Source organism: Squalius cephalus, assembly GCF_949319135.1.
Source record: "Squalius cephalus genome assembly, chromosome: 9".
Classification (NCBI taxonomy): domain Eukaryota; kingdom Metazoa; phylum Chordata; class Actinopteri; order Cypriniformes; family Leuciscidae; genus Squalius; species Squalius cephalus.
Window position 1 is genome coordinate 13,075,907 of NC_137130.1, and position 26,956 is coordinate 13,102,862.

At 36.8% G+C, this 26,956-nt stretch overlaps 2 protein-coding genes across 3 annotated transcripts; both read right to left on the minus strand.

Moving 5' to 3' along the window:
* Positions 1-1,903: 1,903 nt before the first annotated feature.
* gpr161b (G protein-coupled receptor 161b) lies at positions 1,904-10,013 on the minus strand. Of its 2 annotated transcripts, none has more exons than XR_013822255.1 (7): positions 9,948-10,013; positions 8,563-8,971; positions 6,700-7,418; positions 6,503-6,610; positions 4,192-4,311; positions 2,879-3,229; positions 1,904-2,776 (listed from the first exon to the last, which is right to left on the minus strand). XR_013822255.1 is itself a non-coding variant. In XM_079881034.1 (7 exons), the coding sequence occupies exons 2-7, from the start codon at positions 8,922-8,924 to the stop codon at positions 2,730-2,732; spliced, it is 1,629 nt and encodes a 542-aa protein (XP_079737160.1). In that variant the 5' UTR covers positions 8,925-8,971; positions 9,948-10,013; the 3' UTR covers positions 2,607-2,729. The 2 variants fall into 2 exon arrangements, 1 of the variants encoding a protein (XP_079737160.1); XM_079881034.1 differs by having other exon boundaries at positions 2,607-2,776; positions 2,957-3,229.
* Positions 10,014-11,060: 1,047 nt separating this feature from the next.
* On the minus strand, positions 11,061-26,711 carry f5 (coagulation factor V). The gene is made up of 25 exons (XM_079881011.1): positions 26,515-26,711; positions 26,076-26,158; positions 25,809-25,931; positions 25,143-25,355; positions 23,623-23,784; positions 23,322-23,543; positions 22,990-23,155; positions 22,724-22,904; positions 22,497-22,593; positions 21,480-21,685; positions 20,692-20,842; positions 20,386-20,598; positions 18,002-20,285; positions 17,725-17,893; positions 17,391-17,627; positions 17,007-17,223; positions 16,713-16,892; positions 16,518-16,634; positions 16,348-16,419; positions 16,182-16,267; positions 15,935-16,090; positions 12,824-12,968; positions 12,593-12,744; positions 12,317-12,499; positions 11,061-12,222 (listed from the first exon to the last, which is right to left on the minus strand). The coding sequence occupies exons 1-25, from the start codon at positions 26,655-26,657 to the stop codon at positions 12,076-12,078; spliced, it is 6,105 nt and encodes a 2,034-aa protein (XP_079737137.1). The 5' UTR covers positions 26,658-26,711; the 3' UTR covers positions 11,061-12,075.
* Positions 26,712-26,956: the final 245 nt, after the last annotated feature.

Below are 26,956 nucleotides of genomic sequence, written 5' to 3' on the forward strand. Positions count from 1 at the left end.
CTAGCGATCATTGGGAGAAGCGATGAATCCAGCGTGCCATTCTGTGCTAACCTCATTCAGCACTGTTAAGGAATGCAAGCCATCTTTTTAAATGTTTGTCTACAGATTTTCAGATTAAGTTTCAGTTCCTTTTCAAACAATGTACCAGAGGATAGTTTAAATATTAAATGTGTTATGATTTTAAACAAAACATGACTGAAAGCTTGAGTACGCATTAAGAATTTAATAACACAGTGCCACCATTGACAAAAAAAAACAAAAAAAAACTATTTATATTGGTATATGCAGTTGTGGTCAGAATTATCAACACACCTGGTAAATATGATCAAAGATGGCTATACAAATACATTTGCATTATCCTTTAATCTTTCATAAAAAAAAAATCTAACCTTTCATTGAAGTAAAGAAATTAAAGTGGGGGAAAAATCACATTATGAAAAAAACAAAAAAACACCCATTTATTCCCATTTATATTTACATTTTTATTTGTTTTAAGCACACCAGGGCGATTAGGAACATGCAATTGTCTAACTATGACTTCTTGTTTCACAGGAGTATAAATATGAGGAAACACAAAAGCCAAATTCCCTTAATCATCCATCACAATGAGTAAAACCAAAGAATATAGTTCTGATGTGCTGCAAAAGATTGTTGAGCTTAACAAAATAGAAAGTGGTTGTAATAAAATAGCTAAAACATTGAAAATCTACATTTCCACCATCAGGGCAATAATTAAGAAGTTCCAATCACCTAAACATATTACGAATCTTTCTGGAAGAGTACGTGTGTCTATATTTTCTTCATGCACTGCGAGGTGTAAAAGGTTTGAGTGGCCAAATACTCTCCAAGGATCACAGATGGAGAATTGCAGAGATTAGTAAAGTCTTGGGGTCAGAAAGCCTTAAAATTAAGCAATAAGCCCCGCGAAGCCGTGTTTTATAGTGGATTTAGAACAGCTAAGGGGCGTTGTTAGGCACGACGTGGAGCGGATAAAACGGTTACTCCATACAAATATTCATTTTAATATTTATTTTATTCATAAAATAAACACCAGCAACAAAAATATAACGTTATAACACATTTATTCCTCCGCCAAGCAATGTAGTTCCAAAGAGGTTGCTAATAAGCAACGCATGCAGCAACAAAGAATCACAAACTGCAGTTGCGCAGTTATACTAATGTAATGCGGTCACAGGTGTATGTTTGTTGAGTAATTTATAACGGCTTCGAACGAGGCTCAACCAATCAGAATCAAGGACTGGAATTTTTATTAAAAAAAAGAAAAAAAAAAGAAAAAAAAAAACTCGTACATCACAACATGTTGTTTGGGAAGGTTAAAAAAAAATTCTTCTTACTCCAAAAACAAACTCCAGCATGTTCAGTTGTCAGACACGGGACTGGATTCTATGGTCAGATGAAACTAAAAGAAGAGCTTTTTGGAAGTAAACCCACCAGATAGGTTTGGTGCAAACAGTGATAAAAAATACCCCATGTCCACGGTTAAATATACTGCTGGATCTTTAATGTTGTGGGCCTATTTTTTTTTGCTGGAGGTCCAGGACATCTTGTACAGATACATAGCATCATGGATTCTATCAAATACCAAATAAAAAATCAAAAACTGTTAGAAATCTTATAATGGGTGAACTGAAGAAAAGCACCAACATGGATCTGGGAATCTTAAGGATTCTCTAAACTCATCAGGCATTGTAGGAGAAAACTCAGAGCTGTTATCTTGGCAAAAGGAGGTTGCAAAAAGCATTCAATAAAAGGGTGACTAATTATTGCCAACGTGTTATGGAGAAAAGCATTTATTTCATAATGTTATTTACCCCACACTTTGAATTATTTTACTTCAATGAAAGGTTAGATTTTGTCACACAAAAAATTTAAACGAAACATCAAAAGGATAACAATAAACAAATTTATTTTTACAGCCATCTTTGATCATATTTACCAGGGGTGCAAATAATTCTGACCACAACTGTAAATGGCACAATGCAAAAAAAAAGAAGATTCCACAGGAATGATTTATCCTTATTTCCGAACACATTTTCAGAGTATACTAACCGAAAAAAGGTAGGAGTGAAAACACAAATGTGATCAGTCACTGATCAAAGGTAAAATCTTCAAGTGCAATTGTACCATTGACTAATGACACGGTAGACACAGCAACTGTTCTTGCTTTCTCACACCATTACATTCAGCCAAAGCATTTTAATCAAGATTTTCCACCGGAAACTATGGATAAAATATGCATTTTAAGAGACGTTCTAGCTTACATTATGCCCAGTATCTTCCTTTACATGATTCTCCAATGCCAATTCAATGCCTGGAAAAATACTGGCCCTTTCACTTTAAGGGCCTGAAAATAGGTTATTTTTCTTTGTCCACATCAATATAACGCCCAAGAGATTTGGTATATTTTCTTTAAACCTTGTGGCACTAAAAAAATAATTGAATATATTAATAATGAACTTGAAAAGTAGAGAGAAGACTTTCTCTAGGATATTCATTCTTACAAACAGTACATATAAAACAGAGTGGTTACAGTTTCCTTGTAAGAAAAGAGTAAACATAATACATACAGTACCCAAAAGAGGCAAAATACCTGACAATATATGAGGGCTGAACATGATTTTACAATATCTTGTATGTTATAAAAACATAACTTGTTCTGGTGAGTGACAGTAGGGCTTCTAGTACCTGATACCTTACAGGTACAGCCATCATTGTAGGTCTTTGGTCTCACCAAGCCAAGTAGCAGCAGTTGCTTCTAAAATAATCAAGTATAAGTTCGTTACCTAGTATGTAAATTACACATAAACCACTGTATATTTGTAAACATTTGCCAATGTGTTTGTTGAATGTTCTGTACCTTTAAAAGCTAAAGATTACACAAGATTCTGGTTGTTTAAGTGGTTCACTGAGTGAAAGAACTACATGGAACTGTCACCTATTTTTTCCTCATGCTCCTCCTCCTCCTCCTCCTCATCATCATCATCTTTAACTATTCCTTCATCGATGCTTTCCATCCTGAGTCTCTGTCCATCCAGGTAACGGGGAGCTCTCTGTGTGTTTCGTACTGTAAACAGACTTGTGGGAATTTGAGTCCATTCCCCAAAGAGTTGTAGCTTGGCATCATTCTCTATAGCTTTAGCCAGAGAGGACGCAAAGCTGTCCAAAGAGTTATGGACGTCTGCTGTCACTTGTTCTATTGAGGGGTCACCTTGAGAAAAAGAAATGGAAGAAAATTTAAATATCTGACACTTTCAGATGCTGCTTTGTTAATTAATTAGTGTTTTCTGTCAGTTTGTGAAAAGGTTTACAAACTGTGGGAAATCTGGGACTAGTTCTAAACAGTTAAACCAAGTATGCACAAACATTATTTTGCAAGTCTACATTTCCATAAATGTATCAGGTGAAAACAACCCATTTTAATGGATTAACATGGACATAACAGTCCACAGACTGGATATAACGTTGCAAAGTGCTTTACTGCATTAGTCTCAAGTAAACGCGTATAAAGTCCTATGACTATACTTTCTAAACGTGTGTATGTACACTTATATATATACACACAATACTGTTCAAAAGCGTGGGTCAATAACATTTAAAAAATAAATTAATACTTTTATTCACCAAGTATGCATTAAATTGATCAAAACTCAAAATTATTTTACATTGTTTTTGTATAAAAATAAAAAATATGTAAAGATTATATTTCAAATAAATGTTGTTCTTTTGAACTTTCTATTCATTAAAGAATTGTATCACTTTCCACAAAATTTATAAAACAACCATTTTCATCATTGATAATGATTTTAAAAAAAATGTTTCTTGAGCCCCAAATCAGCGTATTAGAGATTTCTGAAGGATCATGTGACACTGGAGCAATGATGCTGAAAATTCAAATTTGGCATCACAGGAATAATTTACATTTTAAAATAGAAAACAGTTATTTTAAGCAGTATTTTTGACAAATAAATGCAGCCTTGGTGAGCATAAGACACTTTCATAAACATTAAAAAATACCGACCTCATTCAGAATAAACCCAATTGTATTGGTGCCAATCAAAATTTTGTAAACTACAACTGTTCACAAGGATCTACTTGCTTGGTTTTGTACTGATGACAACTAAAAATACATTTTTGCATTAGTCAGATGTAAAATAACACCATGATAGATACCTTTAGGAATCTGATCCACTTGGTCCTCGAATGTGACAGAACTTCTTCTCTTATTGGCAACACAGAGGGCTGAGTGGGAGGGCTCTGAGGTGTAGCTGTCCAACAGCATGACGTCTGTAGCTAGTGGGTAAATCACAGCGGGCATCTTTCAATCAAATATCAGTTTTAACACTGCTCACCACCACCCACACCAGTCTGGACACTGTGGGAGAGCCGCTGAGCATCGCCGTCTGTCTGTTATGCGATACTCATGGGCTCTGTGTTTCCTCAAATGGCATACCCTGATAACAGCAGTCTGCAGGCCAACAAACCACCTCTGCTGACTGCTCAGAGCTGTGGGGGTTGCTGCTGTTTGGTTTTCTAATACTCAAAGAGGTAAGGATGCCGCGATATCAAAATTCTGGCTGATACTGATAAATGGTGAAATTAATATTTGATTCCATTTTTTAAAAAATATATTTCAATTTTTAAAAAATCTAAAATTTTGAATTAGAATTTTGAAAAGTGAATTTAGGCATCACAATAATATATGTGACAAATGTGACAAAACATTTACTTTTATATTTGTTAAGGATTACATTTAACAGTGTTTTTAAAGACTAACATAAGCATTAGATCAGTGGTTCTCAACCTTTTTTGGGCCAGCACCCCCTATCAATATTCCAGGTCCCTTATCCAGGTTTGATTATTCATGTTAAATGTAAAAATGTTAAATAAAATAGAACAATAAATTAATAAATAGTAGGTCTATATTAAAAATAAATAGACATATGAGCCTGTTTATTCGCTTGTTTAAAACATAGTTTAACAAAGCCAACATTTAGGCATTTTTTATTTTTTTTTATCCATTTGAAAATCTTAAAATATGCTATTATAAACTCGTAGGGGCAACAAATGAACTTCCGACTCTCTCCCATGCCACTCAAAGTAGATATTAGATGGGCTGTCATTGGACTGGAAAAATAATAGTGTCGTTTCAAAAGAAACGCTACATAGCTTACATGTCGCATTAAACTGGCAGATTTTAGAATGTTGTAGGCAATTATTTTGCAAGTAATTACATGTTTAATCTGGTCTTGCCTGGATCTTTGGTGTAAACTCGTGAACGCCCCCCATGAACACCTGAATGCCCCCCTTACAAAAATCTTGCTTCCAACGCCCCCCATTGTTCTCTGAACGCCCCCGTTGAGAACCACTACATTAGATGAAGACAAAGGTAATCTAGATGTAAAAATAGCATGCATAAATGATTATACAATATTGGCTGATTCAGACAAAATAAACAAAAACAAATCTCTAATATCGGACAATGTACAACTACAACTATAGTAGTCAACATTTGAAGTGGATCAAAAAAGTTTCATCAAGTCACCAAAAAAGTGGATCAAGAACTGGTATTGTTCAAAATTCATGTATAACTTTGATGAAAGGCTTTGATCCACTTCAAATGTTGACTACTGTATATTGTGGATCCATACAAAAAAAGGATATCATCACAAAACCAAAAAGGTATTTAACCTCCTCAAAAATTAACAGTTTTTTCAATGTACTCATCCATTTTAAAATCTTTCATGGAAAAGGAAAAATGAGATATTATGCATAAAGTTTGCGCGGCTCAATGGAATTCAAAGGTGACGGATGGTGCTGAGTTCCAAAAATGACAAAAAAGAATCGTTAAAGTATCATAAAAGTAGTCTACCATTCATCAGTTATCCAAGTCATCTAAAGCCATTTGATTTTGTGTGACAAACAGACTGGAATTTAAGTTGCTATTCACTGAAAACCTTCTAGTTTGTTGTAGCTCTCAAATCTGATTCGGTTTCCATATATATTCAAAAGTGGAGCAATGTGTTGCGCTAGTTCTCTTATGTCTAACTGTATTTGTTGCATACCATGTGGCTGAATGTAATATGTCAGTTTATGCAGAAGTGTGAATGAGATTCAAGAGCTACAGCAGAAGAGAAGATTTTCAGTGAATAGCAACATGAATTTTGGCCTTTTCCTTACAAAAAATGTATCTAGTATGGCTTCAGATGACTTGAAACACAGCATGAGTAGCATGGACAATTTTTTACGATGCTCACATGCTTTTTTGAAACTGAAAGCAATTGCCTCCATTTACTTTTATTCTATGAGAAAAAAGCACCCAGAACATTTAGCTTAATACCTTCTTTTTTGTCCCACAGAAGAAAGAAAGTCATACAGGGTTGGAACACGAGGGTGCGTTAATTATGACAGAACTTTAATTTCAGGATGAACTATTCCTTTAAAAGCTTTTTGTCCCATGTGTGATCAACAGTAGAAGGTCTACCTGAGTCTTGTGTATAGCTGAAGCCAGTGTCTCCCGTGCTGCTGCCACGGCCCACGAGCTGCCCACCACCCACAAACATGGCCGTCAGGTGAGGAGACATCCCCAGATCTGTTAAACAACAAAGACTCTCAGACATCTCATCCAAACGTTAGGTTATGAAGAACCCCAGGAAATAAAGATAACAGTAGCAGGCTCACCCGTTATCCGGTTAGAGATGCTAAAGAGACGAGAGGTACGGTGCCGAATAACAAAAGACTCTCTGTAGTAGCGGTCACCGTAGCACATGCCCAACAGCTCCTTGCGCACAGTCTTGTTCCACAGCCCATAAATAAGTGGAAGGCAGACGGCACTGGTAAAGGACAGCCAGGACACTAGCGTCTCCATCTGTGGAGAAACACTGTATTTACCCCACAGTGCTTCGGTGCTGATAACTACCACATATGGACCCCAAGTTGTCAGAAACGTCCCAAGAACCACCAGAATGGTGACGAACGCCTTGCATTGGCTCCCAGAGTAGATCAGGCTCTTGCGGCTACCACTAGAAGATGTGGACGTATTGGAGTTCTTGCGGCCGTTCTTCTGAGAGCTGGATTCTTCCTGAGCCACCACCACGCTACCGCAGTAAACCTTGCGAGCTTTGATGCGAGCCACGCGGAAGATGACGCCATAGCAGACCAGCATGGCCACCAGTGGAAGAAGGCAGCACCACGTAACCCAGAAGGCTGTATAGCTGATCTCCTTGTGCCAAGCCACCGTGCAGGTCCACTTGAAGCGGTCAAACTCGAAAGCGGACCAACCGAAAAGCGGTGGAAGGCATCCGACCAGGGAGTGGAGCCACACGTAAACAATAACGAGCACAGCTCGGTTTCCCGTGATTTTCATGGGGTAGATCATGGGATATAATACGGCATAGTACCTAGACGTTGAAATAAAACAGATACAATTCAATCAGTTCCTCATGAGATACACATGACTAGCCAATGAAACGACAAGGGGGTCTTTCTCTAAGACTCTCAAACTGCCAGAAATAAAGATTGGTCTTTACATTTCTCAGATGGGCACAATGGTTTGTGTATTGATAGAGTTGAATAGGTCTGATATTTTTCAATGTGTATCTTGTTCTTAAAAACAGAGGAACTGTTCAAGCAAGACTAGACTTCAGTGTCATAGTGAACTGCAGAATTAAAGAATTACATTATGATTATTGAGTACAGCAGTCAAAAAGCATGTTTCGCCAAGAACTGTCCTTGAATTAACTTGAATTAGAGATTTTATAATAATACAACATGTGATTGAACATTCACATGCATTTACTTATGGGTCAACAGCATTACATTATTTTTTTGTTTCCAATCTGTACAATTTATTTATTAAAAAATATATTAAAAATGCAATTCATGGCTTGAATAAGCATGTTTTCAACTTCTGTAATGAATTTCTGTTTTTGATTTCTGCCGTATAATGTCAAAAATATTATTAAGTAGTTTGGAAAAATCTTTTTATTATTATTTCTTTGGAAGAAATGAAAAACAAAAGTGCTCATTAATAATTAATACCAAATCTAACTAACTGAAACAAACATAAAACAGGAAATTATTTCATAGAGAGGACCCCTGCAAACCCTTATGACCTTGTGTCAAGGTCAATTCATCTTTTAAAATCTAAAATAATTTGACATTTTTATGACATGGTTCAAGCTGTAAAATGCCATGTGGAGTTACTTTTAAAATGAATTATATTGATGTATTAATCATGATGTTTGTAAAAAATAAAATAAAAATACTTTTATGCTGAGAAATATTTTCACATAAAAAAAAAAAAGTGTATATAATAATGTTTAGCTTAACAGATTATGTAAAATTCTGTACACTCACAAGTATAATGTGTAAGGAAAATATGTTTACATGATGGTTACACCACAAGGCCTTTTTTAGAGCCCTTATTTTCCTTGAAACCATATGTAACCAAAGTTCGTTCCTTTTCTTTATCATGAACACTTTTATTGGCCCTTATACTCAAGGATTCCTCAAACTACAGGATATAATAACACAATGACTGACCTGTCAATCGCGATGGCTCCCAGTGTAAGCATGCTAGACGAGCTGACGAGAAGATGGAGGAGTGCTGTGAAGTTGCACCACACCACCCCAAACATCCAATCCCGACGCACAGAGCTGGCCGCAACGAAGGGCAGCGTTAGCACAGACAGCAGCAAATTGGACAAAGTCAGGCTGAAGACAAACTTGTTACTGGGTGTCAGCAAGTAGGGCTTCTTATATAGCGTCACCACAATGACCAGATTCCCCAGACATGCCAATATGGCTATGATGATGATAGAGACAGACTCCAAGACCACGAGCCCACCGTCGTCCAGGCCATTAGTGGAGTTGGCCACCGCTGTCCCATTCTTAGAGCTGTTCATTATGGGATGCTGCTGGCTACCCAGGACTGGACAGACATGTTGACAAACTACAACATATGAGAGAAAAAGCAGCCTGGTTAAATCTGTCTGGAACTTGAGAAATAATCTGGTGTGGTTAATTCAAGGGTGTACTGAGTAAAGTTGTACAATGCAAAACATTGTACAAAAGTGGATTACACACACTCTCACAATGTGCTTTTTGTTAATAAGAACTGAGCTGTGCTGTGAAGAATTCAGAGACCATTTGATCTCAGATTTTAAGTATAAATAAGACTCCTACCAGAATCACAGCATGTGAATAAAATATATAAGTCACATTTATTCAACTATAGGCACACAAAAATGTACATCAGGTAAGCAGGCTTCCAGCAGATGGCTGACAAAAAATAACAATAAGTTTAAAATAATTTGATTTAAGATAATGAGAAATCATATAACTGAGCTGAGAAGAATTCAGAGAACATCACATTTATTCAACTATTTTGCATAATTTGTGTATTATACGTAGGCTACACAAAATATGCAAGCTTTACATAAGGTTAGCAGGCTTACTGTAGGCGGCTGACTAATGATAACAATACGTTTACAGTACTGAGATTAAGATAATCAGAAATTATTTTATAAAAACAATGACAACAAAATCAAATAAACAAAAACAAAAAAATAGTTGGACACATTGCACATAATAATCACTGCATTAGATAACAAAATATCAAACCATAACATATATGTTTAAGTTGTTTACAGTTTATGTGTGACTTAAGTATCCTAATGCGTTTGGGGCCACTGCATGTGGATCTGTCATGCCTCTTCAATAAATCGTTCACCATGATGCCCATTCAATGAACAACCACAGCACAGCAATGTGATCAGCTAGCCGAGAGAGTGAACCGCAAGCAGATTTCTTTCTCAAATTTCCAACAACAGCGATATTTTGCATTGCTCAAAAAATGTGCTCCTGATTCTTTAGATTCAAAATGCCTAGTTTATCCCAATTAAATGATAGATGTATGAATAACGTACCAGCTCCCCGGGCCAGGCGATATCCCGCTATAGTGCAGTGCTGGTTGGTAACTTGCTCCGGCTGGCTTTGTTAGTGAGCGGCGACTACTAACTTTAATCCCAAAACTTTATCCCCTCCTGCAAGATGCTGGGTTTTCTCACGCTCACGCGGAACAAAAAAGCTTTTCGGAGACGCATGCTCGAAGTTTCAACACAATTACAAAGTATCAAACGATTAAGGGATGTTCATTTGTTGCGGCTGTTGCGGTCGGCGGTGAATAAAGAGGCGCTGGTGACGTCACAATGGCGTCGAAAACCCTCGTCTTGAAAAGTTCCCTCCGTCTCTACGGCAGACAGTCCAGAGGGTCTCACTCTCACTCACCGACCACACAATGTGTTCTACTGTCTTCTGATGGGGTATAATATCTATATACACTACAAATTGTTTTGTTCAATCGGTATTTATGTCTGTTTTCCACTAAAAATATCTAAACATGTTCAATCTTAGAGCAACAACAACACATAGCCTAGTATAATAATACAAGTAGGCCTACAATTTAACACTCAAATTAAACTCAGTATATATTCTCCTGTATAGATGTTGTATCTCAAGTAAAGTTATTAAGTTAATCTATCTATCTATCTATCTATCTATCTATCTATCTATCTATCTATCTATCTATCTATCAGAAAGAGCTTTATTGCCTATTATCTATCTATCTATCTATCTATCTATCTATTTATCAGAAAGAGCTTTATTGCCTATTATCTATCTATCTATCTATCTATCAGAAAGAGCTTTATTGCCTATTATCTATCTATCTATCTATCTATCTATCTATCTATCTATCTATCTATCTATCTATCTATCTATCAGAAAGAGCTTTATTGCCAGGTATGTTTACACATAAGGAATTTGTTTTGGTGACAGAAGCTTCCACAGCACAAATAGAATGACAGTGACAGGACAGAGATAATAAAAAGAATAAAAATAGAATAAGTAAACAGGAAAAACACAATATACAAAAATAGACAATAGACGTTATATGTGTATACAGGTATGGTATATTATACAAATACAGAGAAATATAAATAAGTATGGTGTGTTAAATAAACAAATGTATAATTAGTGTTGTGTATTGCACATGTTTATTGCCAAGTGGGAGCATTAACTGTTCATGAGATGGATTGCCTTAGGGAAGAAACTGTTCCTATGCCTGGCTGTTCTGGTGTTCAGTACTCTGGAGCGCTGACCAGACGGCAAAAGTTCTAAGAGGAAGTGGCCTGGGTGTGAGGGGTCCAGACTCCAGAATGATTTTGACAGCCCATATCTACTCACTCTGGATGAGTACAGTTCTTGGAGAGTGGGGAGGGCATTTACCTATCTATATTTGACATCAATAAAACTTTATTGCCATGCTTATTAACATTTACAATATTGCCAATGCATAGGCCTGCCTATTGAAATGCATAGCACATCAAATAAATAAAAAGTAAATACAATTAAAGGGTGAAATTACAGGAATTAAATAACTTTAAATCATCTTGTGGCCCCCATAGTTAAGAAGTACTGCTCGGATGCTGACATTCTGTGAATAGGCAAAATACTATGAATACAAATTTAAACAAAATGTTTTATTTGCTTAGTCTGAATGAGAAATCTGAAAATGAATTAAGTTTCATAACATAGATTCAAATATAATATCAAACACTGTCTGTGTCTGTGTGTGTGTGTGTGAGAGAGAAAGAGCGAGAAGACATTTATGCAACACTAGGTGGCGTATGCATGCTGTGATCATAATGATTGTGTTATATTTATTTTGTCTGCACTATGTCTTTACTTTCCTTCTGCAGTGGAAGCTCCTGTCACCAAGACAGATTCATTATGTGTGTAAACATACTTGGCAATAAAGCTCTTTCTGATTCTGATAAGAAATTATAGCCATTATAAATGTGGGAACACATTAACAAATTTCTGCGTTCATCCACCTCACCTTTTGGGAAATTATCCATAAATGTATTCAGAGTTTTAGCATAATACAGTTAATACTAACACACAACATATATATATATATATATATATATATATATATATATATATATATATATAAACACGTGTTGTCATATTAGTGAAAGATAGTGCATGTGTTTATTTAAAATCACAACCAAGCAGCTCAATCCTCATAGTAATGCATTTCTGCCATCGTTTTGGAATAATTCGGATGAATCTGGAATATATTGGTGGGTAGATGTAGTTCTTTACTTGGCCATTGTTATCTGTGTTGCCTTGAAATGTCTGGAAATAAAAGAAGTCACTCTCTGTCATTCTGAAGACATAAAACACTGTTGTTTTTTCCACAAATCTAATCCCAAAAAGTGAGGTTGCTTACCTTTTGTTCATAATCCTCATCATCTGTGTACTTTGTCCATCTTCTTCCATCTTCACTGTACTCCAGAGTATATGCTGTCACAAACATCTCATTGCGTAACGTTTTGGCCCCCTGTGTTGTAATCCCAGTTATTTTCGTTATATCCTTGAGTTCCACTTGGATCCATGGCTGAATGTCATTGTTCTGTAAATTGCAGACAGTTTAGTGAGGCTTTAGGTTTGTTTGCAGTGTAACAGTGCCATTAAAGGTTTCATTTATGAGGTATGTCTTAGCTACCTTGGCTTGCCATGCATTGACGGTGCCTTGCTTATTTAAGCGTGCATACCAAGGATGCCACTGTCCAGAGTACCAACTGGAGGCCACAGAACTGGCAGTGATTTGAGTATCTTCAATGAGGCCACTTTCCATTCCCAATGGCAGAGAACAACCTGCCAACACAATGAGGAGGTTTGGTATAATATATCTGAACCATATAGGGAAACAAAATCTGTTTGATTTAGTCCATACCATCAAGCTCACAACCAAAGTACTCCAAACGGACAGTTGGGTTGTTGTAAGAATGTGAAGGATGCAGCCTCACGTATCGACCAATCAGAGGTGGGAAAAATATATTCTCCTTCGTATTGGAAGCATCACTGTTCCCTTCAATAGCCTGTTTGGCATTGAAAAACAAAGTTTATTGCTCACATCCTATAATGGGTATTGAGAGGCATTTAAATGATTAACTTGACACAGCATCTTAAAAATGTGGTGCTAAAAAAGCAGTGAGAAGCAGCTTCAAGGCCAAAGCCATCCGTCTATTGCAGTGGTTCCAAGTTACTCCAAGACCCCCTAATGTCTGCAACAAAATTCAAAGGTCCCCCTAGCCCTAGTTTTGTTTTCAGCCTATTTTAATCAATGGCCACTTCTAGTTTCTGTAAAATAGACTACAATCATTTCATATAAACTATACAATTTCAGCATTCCAGATTTTTGTAACTGAATGTTTTACATGACTTTTCATTATATAGGCAATCCAGGTTTTCTAAGACAGTAGGAAAGAAAGCAAACAGCTGCTGAGGAGGTTAATTTAAATAATAAATATATTTTAGTTGTTTTAGCTTGTTTTATCTCATTTTAACCCTTTCATGCATGAATTATGATAACCTCAGTCAGGATTTTTTTCCTATGTGTTTTTATTGCTCTTAGGGCATGAAAAACAAGATTTGATTTTTATTTTATTTTTTTTACAAATTTTTCAGATTTTTTAAGAGATTTTCAGATGTCCACTTGAGTGGACAGCATGCGGTTATGGTTTAAACTGAAGATATACTGTATTAAATATAAGACAATAATCAAACAGATAAAGTATGTGAATTTAACAAACTAATCAATACAATTATATCAAATCATGTGAAAACTATCAAATATATACAAAAAATATAAATGCAAAATATTCCAAAGGCTTCATACAACTTAATACAAGTTGCACATCGCGTATCTTTGATATCAGAACATGAGGACGTGATTCCATCAGAATTTTCTTCAGCCTGTCAAGGTACAACTGTGGAAACCACTCAGATGCTCCCTCCAGTGCACCAGAGTATGGAGATTTACCCTTATTAGCTGATAATTCTGATTATGTTCAAGATGGACATGCACATTTCTATCATAGCCCTCCTCTGAGAAAACCTAGCGATACGTTTTTTCAATCTCATCTGAAATTATCAGTGTTGGGGGTAATGCATTACAAGTAACATGCATAACCCATTCAGATTACTTTTTTGATGTTACAAGTAAAATAATGTGTTACAAGTAACATGCATTACGTAATCAGTTTTGTTTTAATGTTACGAGTAATGTATTGTAACATGCATTACCTAATAAGATTACTTTTTGATCTAACAAGTAATTAACTACACGTAATGTGCGTTACCTAATCAGATTACTTTTTGATGTAACAAGTAAAGAAACGCATTACAAGTAACATGCATTACGTAATCAGATTACTTTTTGATGTTATGAGTAAGGAAACGCATTACAAGTAACATGCATTACGTAATCAGATTACTTTTTGATGTTATGAGTAAATAAACACATTACAAGTAACATGCATTACATAATCAGATTACTTTTTGATGTTATGAGTAAAAAAACGCATTACAATAACGTGCATTACGAAATCAGATTACTTTTTGATCTAACAATTAAAGTAATGCATTACAAGTGTCATACATTATGTAATCACATGACTTTTTGCGATGTCAATGAAAATTACATTCTAATAATACAAATACATTTATTTACAGTAAAAAAGTCACTGCAGATTAAGTTTTTAAGTTTTAAGTTTCAAAAACAATATTCACATTATAATTATGAATTGTAGCTGAAATATAGCCATTGCATGCATGACGTCCACTACAGTGGACATGTGATTAATCAGATTTTTCTCAATATGAAATCAAAACTTGGAAAATTTTACTGTGATATGACTCATTAGATATTGCTTGATGCTGCAATATTTTTTTTACCTACAAGAATCTTCTAGGATAGAAGGAATGGGTGGATATTCCGGAGTAACTTGGCATGTCTGACTGACCAAAACGGCTTGCCAGTTGGTTGCAATTTATAGGATGATGCACCAGGGTCCAGTGAAGAGATTGATGTGCAACTTTGCCATAAAAACCCGTGCAAATTCCAGAAAATGCTTTTTTAATAGCTGTCCACTGTAGTGACCACTATGCGTGAAAGGGTTAAATCATTAAGGCCACCTTGGAAGTTTGCTTAGGCCCCCTAGTGCTGGGATAGGCAACTTCAGTCCTGGAGGGCCACTGTCCTGCAGAGTTTAGCTCCAACCATAATCAAACACACCTGAACAAGCTAAACAACACTGTTGGGAACAGTTCATTTCAAATGTAATGCGTTACAATATTGCTTTACTCCCTAAAAAAGTACCTAATTGATTTACATGACTTTTTCCTCACCTGAGGTGGACTTGCTTGTTTGTTTTTTAATAACAAACCCCTTTTACTTAGTATGGTTGAACTGGATCATCGAAGGTCAGTAGCAATAAAGTGAGCTTAAATACATAAAGTATATTTGTTTTATTTAACATAATTAATTAGGTTGGTGTAATATTTTAAGTTTGGATTACACTGTTTTATTCATTTTGAGGAGGAATACTGAATCTGCTTTTGTGCAAGTGAGATGAGTAAATGCATGCTCACACTTAGTCTAGAACTACAGTCAATAACCATCATGTTTACAAAGTGTCGATCAATAAATGGGAAAACTCTACAAAAAAAGTTACTGAGATATTTTGTTGTAAATTTAAAAGTAATGTGTTACTTTACTAGTTACTTAAAAAAAAGTAATCTGATTACTTGCGTTACCCCTAACACTGTTAATCAATGTCTTCAGGATTACTAGAAAGCTGAGGCAGGTGAGATTTATCAGGGTTGGAGCAAAACTCTGCAGGAGCATAGCCCTCCAGGACCGTCCCTGCCCTATTGTGTTTTCTATGTTTTTACATAGAAAAACAACTAAAAAGCAGCGAAGTGGAATGGAAAAACGTGTTTAGTGTGAACAGTTTGCTGAAATGTACATTTAGTGTACAACCACACAGAAATAGTCACTTGCCTTTCTGACAGTATCACTGTCTCCCTTGTAGAAGATCCACTTCTTTTTGTCTGTACTGTAGGAAATGGTGTAGTTCTGCACAAAATGATGTGCAAAGTAATGCTTGGCTCCCTGTGTGACAACTTTACTAATCGCTACTGGCCTCTGAAAGTCCACCTGGAAAGCAGGATACAGCCACCTTAAGTTACTGGTCATTAGCATTCTTTATTTATGGGCTAATTGTCTACACACCATTATGATTGGTTACCTGAATATGCTGTCCTGTCTTTGTTGTACTCCATGCATTGTATTTTCCTGTATTATGTAGTCTGGCCAAATGAGGATACCATGGTTCTTAAACACAGAGTTAAATGTGTTAATAGTATGACCAACCATGACTATAGTACATAAAAAGCTATGCTTTCAGATCCTACCTTTATAGTCTGATGCTGTTATGTGTTCATCTTGCACAGTTCCAGACCTGAGACCAAGAGGGTGATCACAGACTGCAAAACAGACCAGGTAAGATTTTAAGATCTGACAAAATCTGTTGTTTTCGTGTAATAAGATCAGCATGATAAATTACCATATGTCTATGTCATACCGTTATCTAACACAAGAAATAGGGTCTGCATTCCTCTCTGCTGTGAAAGTCCAACTTCAGACTCCAGCTGCCAGAGACCAGGCTTTGAAGGCAGCATTTCCAATGTGGCAAATCCACCTAAATGATGGGGGCTGAGTGTGAATGGCTTTTTTAGGTCATCTAGGTAAGTAGATATCTTCGAACACCACTACAAACCTGGTAAAAGTGGGTAAACACCCTGACGGTGGTCCTTTAACTCCTTATTTATGAATGTTTGACCATGGAAATGGACACTGTGGAGGTCTTTGGGAGAGCCCATGTTGATCAGATGCCACTTCACTAGCTGATTTGTGTACATTCTAAGTCCTTTGAGACTGTAGATAATTCCATTGATAGCTGATGAAATAAAATGTACAAATAGGATAGTATAAATATTAAGTAATTTTATGTAAAACTATTTTTTTATCTCAATACTTGCACAAAAAAAATAGCTGAAAATAACTTTCTTACCGTCAAACTTTAAATTATCATGAAAGTTTGGATCCATGATTGCTCTTCTGTTTTTCCTTTCAATCCTCTCCCTATTCTCCTTGTAGTACCAGCTCTTATTCTCATCAAACGTCATAAAGAGCAGGACAAACTCTCTTCTGTCCACAGGCTTTTTAGCCAGTGTACCCTTCCTACACACCAGAAGTGGCCCGATCAGCCCAGAGTTCATATCTCTCTCCTATGCACGAAAGTAATTCAGTTTAAGTGAAAATGAATAATAGTCATTTTGCACTCGTTTTTATCCAAATTAACTTACAGTACATTCATTAAATGGATAGCTCCCTGGAGCAATCTTGGGTAAAGTGCTTGCTCCTTGAAGGAATATGAAGGAACATTCATGCTTACAGGATTCACTGCAGAGTAGTAGGCCCATGTTCGACAGTCAGATTCATTATTTTGAGGTCCAGATTTGGAATTTATAGTCCACATGTAGGTAAAGGTGCTGTTTGGTTGAACTGCGTCGTCCTGTTTGAACCAGTATGGTGATTCGTCATCATAACTCAGGCCTTCCATTTGTTTTAAGTATTTTACTCCTTTTGCATGCAAAGAGTAAGCACGGCTGGCACGGTTCCTGAAAAATACCTAGCACAGAAAACAGGAATGTAATTATTAATGTTTATTTCGATTTGCTTCTAATTCTCATTTCTGCACAAGCATGTTCATATATTTAATGGTGTACCAGAACAGTCTGATCAACTTCAGCTTTAATAACCGGACCCAGAATTCCCAGGTGTTCATCCATTTCCCCTCGGATGTCTTGGATACTAAAGGCGCTGTCCAGGTACTTTCTGAACACCACTTTTTTGAAAGCTGTGGGCCTTTCGTTTTGAGATGTTTTATCAAGCCTCCTTTGGAAACATAAAACAAAGTAATTTCACAAATTAATTACACTCTTTATTTTTATTTCTAGAAATGCAAAATGTATTATTATTTGAAATGCATGATGCCGACAGTACCTCTGCCCATAGCCAGCATAATCCCATTCTTCCTCTTCAACTGAGATGAAATAAGTCCTGGTATTCTTGTCTCCAGCCATTTTTAAGAAATGCTGGGATGTTGTATCAAGAAATGGGCTTTGAACATCTGCCGTTTTGCTATAAGGGTCTTTGTACTCTACATATTCATATTCTTCTGGGGGATCAAACATACTATCAAAATCTGGTTCCTGCCCTTGTTTTGGAACATATAAATCATAATCATTGAAATCCCGTCTTGGCACTCCTATGACGATGGCCTTCCCCATCAAGTCGTCCTCACTCGAGACAGGCTTGGTTCCCACAGAAGGTCCAAAACCTCTTGGAGAAAGACCCCTTGGAGAAAAAGCAGAACGTGGCTGAGGCTTATACTCTTTCCTTTTCTTTGTCTTCATGCCATGTCCTTTTTTCGGCTTTACCCTTTGGTGAACTACTTTTTTTTTCTTTTCACTCTTTGGCTTACTTAAATTTGCTGTGTCTGTCATGTATTTTTTCATGTGATCTGGGATCTCCATATGAACAAGTTCGTGTTTGCCTTCATAACCCCAGTGCTCTTCTTTTGGGTCGATATGAGATGTGAGTATGGCCTCGCTGTGATTGTTCTTCAGATAGATGACCACTTCCTCTTCACCTTCGCTTTCTGAGCCGTTTGTCTTCTGTGAAACATTGAAAGGGCCAAGAGAAAAGGATGTACTTTCTTTACTGTCTAAAGGGAAGAACTGTGATGCATTCCTTGAAATTTCACTGTGAGATTGCATTGAATCATTAGTGGATGATGTTATGTTCTCTGTTATTTCAGGTTCAAGGTGGAGGCTGAAGTCAGACAAGGTTTCATTTGAAGATTCAGACTCATTGCTCTGTGAGGTGCTGTTTCTCAAAGGCGAAGACAAATTGAGATTAAAAATGCTATCAGTTTCAGAATTTATCTGCGAAAACATCTCACTGGTGTTATTCCCTTTTGTGCTGTTGAGTTCCAGAATCCTTGTTGTGTTTTCAGTTAGTTCACCAATGTCCTCTAGTGTGTCCAATACTGAGACATCATATTCCAACCTAGTCGTTAAATCTGTTGAAATTTCTAAGGGATAATCAATGTCCAGAAGGACAAATTTCTCCTCAACTTGTGTCTCTGAGATATTGGACAGAGAGTCAGGACTAGGCACGTTGTATATGAAGACGTGACCCGAACTATCCCGGTCACCATCTGCTACGTCAGTGCTATTTTTAGCGTTTAGCTCTTCTTGAATAACTGTTTTGTTTACTAAGGTTTGGTTTGATAGCAGGGGCTTCAATGCAGATGTATTTAAAGATGCATTTTCATCCTCCATGGAGATGTTTCTTTCACCATTTGGAGCATCAGATGAAGTGATACTTGTATTAGTGGGGAAACTGTGTGTTTCATTCATTGTGTTGGTAATGTTTGTTTCAATTATTGGAGCACGAGTAGTATTAGCAGGGACACTTTCTGTCTCTAATGATGAATTGCCGTTTTCTGCTATGTTTGCATTCATTTGAATATCCAGAGTGTCGTTTGTGGAGACACTTTCCGTTTCATTCACTGGCTTTGTTGGTAGACTGCGAACCTTTCTTTCTACAACCGAAAAATGTGAGATAATACTGTCTGTTTCATTGTTTGACATGTCCTCTGAAATGGAATCAAAAATGCTCACTATGTCTAGCAATGCCTCTTCTTTGCTCTTATTCAAGACTTTATATGAAGATTGTATCTTGTCCAAACCAGCCGCCTCAGCTGATAAACCATGAGTCTGAGTTTGATTGAAAGTTCCTAAAGTAACATTGTGTGATTTGTATTTGTCCAACTCGTTACTTAGGGCCGGACGTTTTGTCTCAACAGTCGGCAATAAATCATCATCATGATGATCTGGCATCGAAAGGCCAATTTGCTCAACTTCAACTGCTAAGTTGGCCGGACTTTGTGCCTCAACAGTCGGCAATAAACCATCATCTTCATCTAGCATTGAAAAATCAATTTGCTCAACTTCATCTGCTAAGTTTTTGAATGTCCTCAAGCCTAAGAAGTCTGCATAGTTTTCAGTATCCTCGTCAACCATGCCAGGGTTTACTGGTTTTGGTGCCTCTTTTTTGATGTCAGTGATGGACACAGGTTTCCATACAGTGAATTTATCTGACTTATCTGGCTCATAATCATATTCCATTACATAATCTCTGAAGCATTCAACATCGTTGAATTTCACCCTCATGCCTTTAGTGGAATCATGAGAGTTCAATGATGCTAAAAGCCAAACACCTATAAAGTGGAGAGTGTCATATATGAATGTGGAGAATGTGTATAGTCAATATTTAAATCTTAAAATAAAATAAAAATTATAAGTAATTTGGATACTCACCTATATTAACCATGTTCATAGAGATAGTTTCGCCAGTCATGGGAAACAGACTGAGTACATCCTCTTCTCTGTTTTTTAGTTCAAATGTATGGCCATAAAAAGTGGCAGTCTGGATGTAATCTTGATCGCCAACATTCGACACATGCCAGGTCACAATTTCACCATGACAAAATCCCAGTTCTTGGCCACTTTCATAAACATAACCATTGATTGCTGTAAGAGTTGATGCAATAAATACATTATTTACCATATCATACCATGTATGAATCGACAACACTGACATGATTACATCAGAAAATCACTCACTGTGCATAACATTTGATATGTAAAACTCTGGATCATCTATTTTAACTCTTTTGGGGTCACTGCAGTGTGTGTTAATGTTCTCATCATGGTACCAGCTCTTGTTCTCATCAAAAACTGTAAACATGGCATGCTGTTCTTTGTCGGCTTTTAGCTGAAAAAGAGAAGAATTGCTTTCGAGTGAGCTGCTTTGCGACCATCTCACTTAGCATGTCAACCATAATAGCGCCTCATAACTTCAAAACACTCTACATAAGCAGCAACTCCATAAACCATTACTCACATTTGATGTTAGCTTGTCACTAAGGTAACAATGTGGAACTCTATGCACAAACCGCTATATATATATTATATACAACTTATAGATAGACCTATTTTGCATTTTTGAAAAATGCAATGTAGCTTTCCTGTAGCAACGCTTTCCTTACTTGCAACGCTAAGGTCATGGTTCAATTCCCAGGGAAAGCAAGACCTGATAAGAAAAATGTGTACCTTGAAATGCAATGTAAGTCGCTTTGGATAAAATGTACATGAAAAAAATAAGTATAGCTGTATTTATCACCACATTCTGATATCGTCTTATCTGTAAATGGTACACACAATGTCGCCCTATACTTATTTTAGGCTAAAAAAGTTTCTTACTTTGCTGCCTACTGGTTGGAACAGTCGTCCCATACAAGGTGCTCCTGTGATGCCTTATATAGAGCCATTATATAGAATGGATTCATTTGAATTATTTGAGCATCTGACTCTGATTCAGTGACCTAATATTTCGCAAACAGAACACTTACCTGTATATTCTTTTTGGTGAGAGACTGGCTCTTACAGATGAGAAGAGGACCCACAAGACCAGACGCAATGTCTCGAGGAATGTCCACTGCACTGTGGTACATCCTGGTCAGACATCTGGGGTCACTGTCCATTGGTACATCTTCCTCAGACACACTCCATGTATAGGTGTAGGTCTCTCCTGGCTGAATGCCATGTGTCTGGTTCCCTTTCAAATAAACAGCAGGTTTGTTTAAATAACTTTTCTCGGTTCAGTCACACTTAAGCTTTTATTTTACGATTTTACATGTATCTTCGCCATGGATAAAGAAAGTTTATAGATTAGAGCTGCATGATACTGGGAGAAAAAAACAGACGATTATCAAAGGCTGTGATTTAAATAAATATGCATTGTTTGTTTCAGAGTGAAGCTGTTTCACTGTTCATTTACACGTGTGATAATTGTGTTTTCAGTGTATCGGAGCAGCTCAGTTCACAGTAAATGAACCACAGAGTCACAGTTATGTTTAGTTTCATTGTGTTTTAGTTTGGTTTTCCATGTTTCCTGATTCATAATTACCTAGGTTTCTGATGAATTACACGTGTATCATTTAGCTCCCTTGTTTGCTTCTCTGTATTCCCTGTTTTGTTCAGTTTATTGTCTTGTATCATCAGTGTTATACATGGTTGTCATTGTTTCCTCCTGCGATCTCCTGCGATTTCTGTGTAGATTTAATAAAGACTCTTTTTGTTATCTACTCCTTTTTTTCATGTGCTTCACTGAAACAAAAACTGGATCATGAGCACAGTGGCGCACTTACCTCTGAAACAAGCAACGCATATAATTATTGAATTCAATTGCAGCCTTCGCGATTTGATAATCACACTAAGCCATATCGCTATTTAAATTTTATTTAGATGAATTGTGCAACCCTATATTAGAGATATCAGAACATCTCATAATGATGTATGCTTATTTAAATAGAGATACAGTGATGAATTGCATGCGTGTGGTGCAGATTCATAGATATTAGACGAACCTCCCTCAGGATAATTGGCTCCTTCTGCTGCTTTATCAATTGTCAGTCCATGAGGATAGATACTATACGGACGTGATGCTTTGTTTTTAAAGACAATCTATAGAAACAACATCACAATCATCATGCATCCTGACCAGAAACATTGGAGATATTATACTGTTTACCTTTAATCACAAGATAAAATAATATAATAATGATTAGAGCTGCGATTATGTGAGAAGCTGTACCTTTATGACATCTCTGATTTGGGCTCTTATCACTGGCCCGAGAATCCCAAGCTCCTTCTTTCTCTGCTTTTCTTCCGCTCTCTCTTTAAACGTGCTATCCTTATACTGGGTAAACACAGCTTTTTTGTATTCTTTACCTATCCGCTGAGACCCCTGCTTTAAATATTTTGTCCGGAAATCCCTGAGTGGAATAAAGTGAGAAAAAAACATTAGAATGGAGCTCACACAAGAGCATGTCCTGTTGATGAATCATGACACACACATACCCATCAATGTTTTTTGGCATATTTGGAGCATAATCCCAAGTGATCTCTTCTGCTGCTATATAGTAAGTCCACTCTTGGCTTTCTTGTTTCTGCTGGATAGTAATTTGTCTTTTTGGTGCTGTGTACTCATCACACGTCCTGATACTCAGATATCCATGCAACCCAGCTGCAAATATGACATCACATTTACTGTGTATGGCACTGTAATCACTTTTATAAAAGTACAAACTGTCAGAATTAATAGTTATTCTACAAAGCGATGAAATAGAGACTGTATATGTTAGTGTTTTAATGAATAATTCATGTTTTTTGGTTTCTCTGGCAGGTCTTACCTTCCAAGTGCCTGCTAATGTGAGAGGAAAAGAGCCAGCGGCCGGGGTGGACACCAGTCATACTGGCACTAGTGCCAGTTCCACTAATGATGCCAACAGCTGAGGTTTTGTGCCCATCATGCAGAAGGACTTGCCCATTGAAGTGTACAGAGAAGAGCTCTGGCTCAGAGCTCATTCCCAGCAGGTGCCAGCTGACTTTGGAGTGAGCACAGATGTCCAGATCTGGAGGATGACAAGAAGTTTTATGCGTAAGTAGATTTGCAGAAATGACCATGCTATGTGTGAAATACATCAAACCAACCTGGTACAGTGCCATTTGTGTAGCCATTTATAGTGTATTTGACATCCTGTGCCCGCGCAGGGTCCCCTGTGCTGTACCAGCTCTTGCTCTCATCAAACACTCCGAACAACAGCACAGCCTCCTGATGGAAATGAATCTGATTTCCGGAGCTGTCTAGGGTGCCTGTGGGACAAGGACATATTCTTCTAAACAAACAGAGCTGTTTATAGTTGTGTAATTTCTGGGAAAGTCAAAATGATAAGCTGGGGACACTGCATTGTTGAACATTTGAAAATGAGTTCAGCATGTAGCCTACAGGATGATGATGCATCATTCAATGTATTACATTATTTGACTGAGGCCACATTCTATATCTGAACTCCCATAAAATTTCAGGACTTTCAACCATATTCTAAGAAAAAACGCGCCGTGTGGACTGGACAACTAGTTGTCTGTCACATCAGTGCGAGAGTGCCTCTCAGCTGCATAAACTTGCGTCTTCCGTGTTTTGCGGGTTTTCTTAGTTACGATAACTTGCAGTGACAGAGATAAGAGCTGTGTGATATCTGAACGTTTTAGATCCCAATACATCCAGTCACTGTTCTCTAATGGGGCTCATGCTAGTTTGGTGTTCTGCTCTATAAAAGCTGCTGTTGTTGGTTAATGAAGATTTGACAGATAAACTCGACACGTTCATACTGACAGCAGGCCTATTCGAGACGTTACTGTAAGATGTGCGAATGAGACATTCCGAGATGCACATCAGTAAGTAAATGCGGTTGTCAATCTTCAAGACTGACAGTGTGAATGTAGCCTGAATGATTCGGTTTCTACAAAAATCACCATTTAAAATCCATAACAGGTCTGCAAGGATTTATAAGAGTTGAAAATAGAATCACAGTTTTAACCAAAATGAAATCTCTGGTTTAACATTTGAAAGACATTATGTATGGATAAAATAAAATGATTATTATTATTAAATGCTATTTTTTTATTTTACAGTACAATGGTAGCACTAGTATTAGGCCTATTATTAGTTATATTATTGCTATAATAAAATATTCCATTATTGGTTTCACTGTATTAGAGGGTTCTTACCTACTGTATAGTATACTACAATTGACAGTAAATCAACGTTTCCATTTTAAATCTTATATTTAAAATATAGCAGCTTTCTAAAGGGAGCATCTTGCCCCCAGAGTTTCACTTGAGCTTTTCACTTAAATATATAAAAAAAAAGAAGTGTATTGTACAAATCTAAATGAATTATGTCCACAACACTTTTAATATCTAACATAGAATACATTTACAGACCACTATAATCCTTGTCGAAAATATATAATTTAATCTCATAACTGTTCAGATGGAATATATTTAACAGTCAAGGAAATAACAGCATAGCTATTTAGCAAATGTGTTGAGATTAGATGTAGTGGTCAAAAGGAAAAAGATAAAGGGGAGTCTTAACCCATCTAAGCACAAATGTCATAATAAACATCACATTTTAAATCCAGGATCTAGTTTTTTTTTCTCTCACATACCTTTCTTGCAGATCAGCATAGTGCCTATTAACCCTGTGTTGTAGTCCTTGACAATGTCATAATGGGAAAGGTATGTGTAGGTGAGGCATGGGGGGTCCGCAGCTGTCGGGGTCACCTCAGATGTCACCTCCCAATAGTATGTGTGCTCTTGGCCGGGGAGAATGATGTCATCCTTTTTCTCAAGAAGTGACGTGTTGTCAAAGTATGAAGATCCTATATGGAAACATTAGTGGTGCAAAAAGGTTGCAGCTTCATCATACACAAATTAAACTAATGCTGATATGAATGAAACTAATGATGATGTATACGAATTAAACTAAACCATGTATCTTGGTTAACAAATTGTACTTAAAAACATGGAGATATTGTATAGGTAAATATTTATTTATGACTCAATGCTTTGGACTTAGGTACAGCCTGTGGTTAATTTGTATCCTGGGTTAATATTTCCAAAGAAATCAAACACAGCTGTTTGTGTTGCTCAAGGTGTTTACTCAACTAAATGATGACTACTAAAATAATCCATAATGTCCTTTAAACAACATTCCTCTTGAAATGTATCATCTCTATTATTTCATAGCACCATGTCTACTTGTTACTAAAATGCTCTACATTTCAACACTATTGCATCAATCATACTGTTACCGCAAACACATCAGAACACACCCTCTGACTGCTTCTCGTAAGCAATGCCGTGTGGGTGGATGCTGCAGGGATGATCAGCCATGTTCTTGAATGTGACGACGATTGTGTCGCCCTCTTGTCCGCGTAATGTAGGCCCAAGTAACCCTAGAACATTCGTTTTGAACAATCATAATTTAAAACTTAATGTAACAGTAGTGTAAATGACTTATGCATAAGCATGTATTTTCATGCATTACTAATTGGATTTTAATGTTGAAACAAAGTCAATAGGTGTTCGAAAACAGGTACCTGAAGACAAGGGATGTGTTTTAGGCTGTGTGAATCCCTCATTGTACTCCCTGTATACTACTTTTTTATACGATGGTCCAGTCCTGTGTACAACAACAATAAATATATTGCTAACATGATTTTTTATATGAAAAATATGAAAAATAACCAATATATGCTGGTTTAACATTTTGTCTATTTTTTTTTTCATATAAAAATGACCTTGTTTGCCTTGCATGTAAAATTGATATTTAAAATATTTTGTTTGAATGCTACTTCTTGTCAGATAATAAACTGTCTCAGGACAGATATGTAATTATTTGATACAGTTTTACAACAGTGAGTTACTTTATCTCTGAAATACCCAAAGAACCCAGCAAATAAAAGACAAACATTTAATATAACTGCTTAGAAAAATACAAGAATCAATTTGAACCCCAACAAATAATGTTATTTATACCTTTGGTGTCCGGCAGATGTGTAGTCCCAGTTAATATTAACAGCTGCAATGTAATAGCGTCTCTCCACAGCTGTTGCACAATGACACAGGAATGCCAGAAGGGCCAAACCACACAGGGCCCCTGGCCAGGAGTGGAGTTTCATATCTGACAATGAAACTCCAGGTAGAAACGGTCTGTTCCGGAGTTTAGGAAGTTCTGAACTTTCAGGGAAATGACAGTGAGCTTTATATCCCCCCACCCCTTTGTTGAATACACACAGACACAGACACAGACACATGCACAAACACACACACACACACACACACACACACACACACACACACACACACACACACACACACACACACACACACACACACACACACACACACACACACACACACACACACAGAGAGAGAGACACACACTTTCACTTGCACTTTCAAGGGCAGCACACTATCA

Bases quoted from the DNA above. Each gene is read 5' to 3' on its own strand.
- gpr161b (XM_079881034.1), bottom strand. From the start codon at position 8,924: ATGAACAGCTCTAAGAATGGGACAGCGGTGGCCAACTCCACTAATGGC. The intron at 4,312-6,502 runs GTAGACCTTCTA...TTTACCCACTAG, and splicing joins CAGCTATACACAAGACTCAG to CTACAGACGTCATGCTGTTG. The intron at 3,230-4,191 runs GTATCTATCATG...CTTTTTCTCAAG, and splicing joins AGTGGATCAGATTCCTAAAG to GTGACCCCTCAATAGAACAA.
- f5 (XM_079881011.1), bottom strand. From the start codon at position 26,657: ATGAAACTCCACTCCTGGCCAGGGGCCCTGTGTGGTTTGGCCCTTCTG. The intron at 22,905-22,989 runs GTATGTGTGTGT...TATTCCACTCAG, and splicing joins ATGCCAAAAAACATTGATGG to GGATTTCCGGACAAAATATT. The intron at 16,893-17,006 runs GTAAGAAAGTTA...TTATTTCATCAG, and splicing joins TGATAATTTAAAGTTTGACG to CTATCAATGGAATTATCTAC.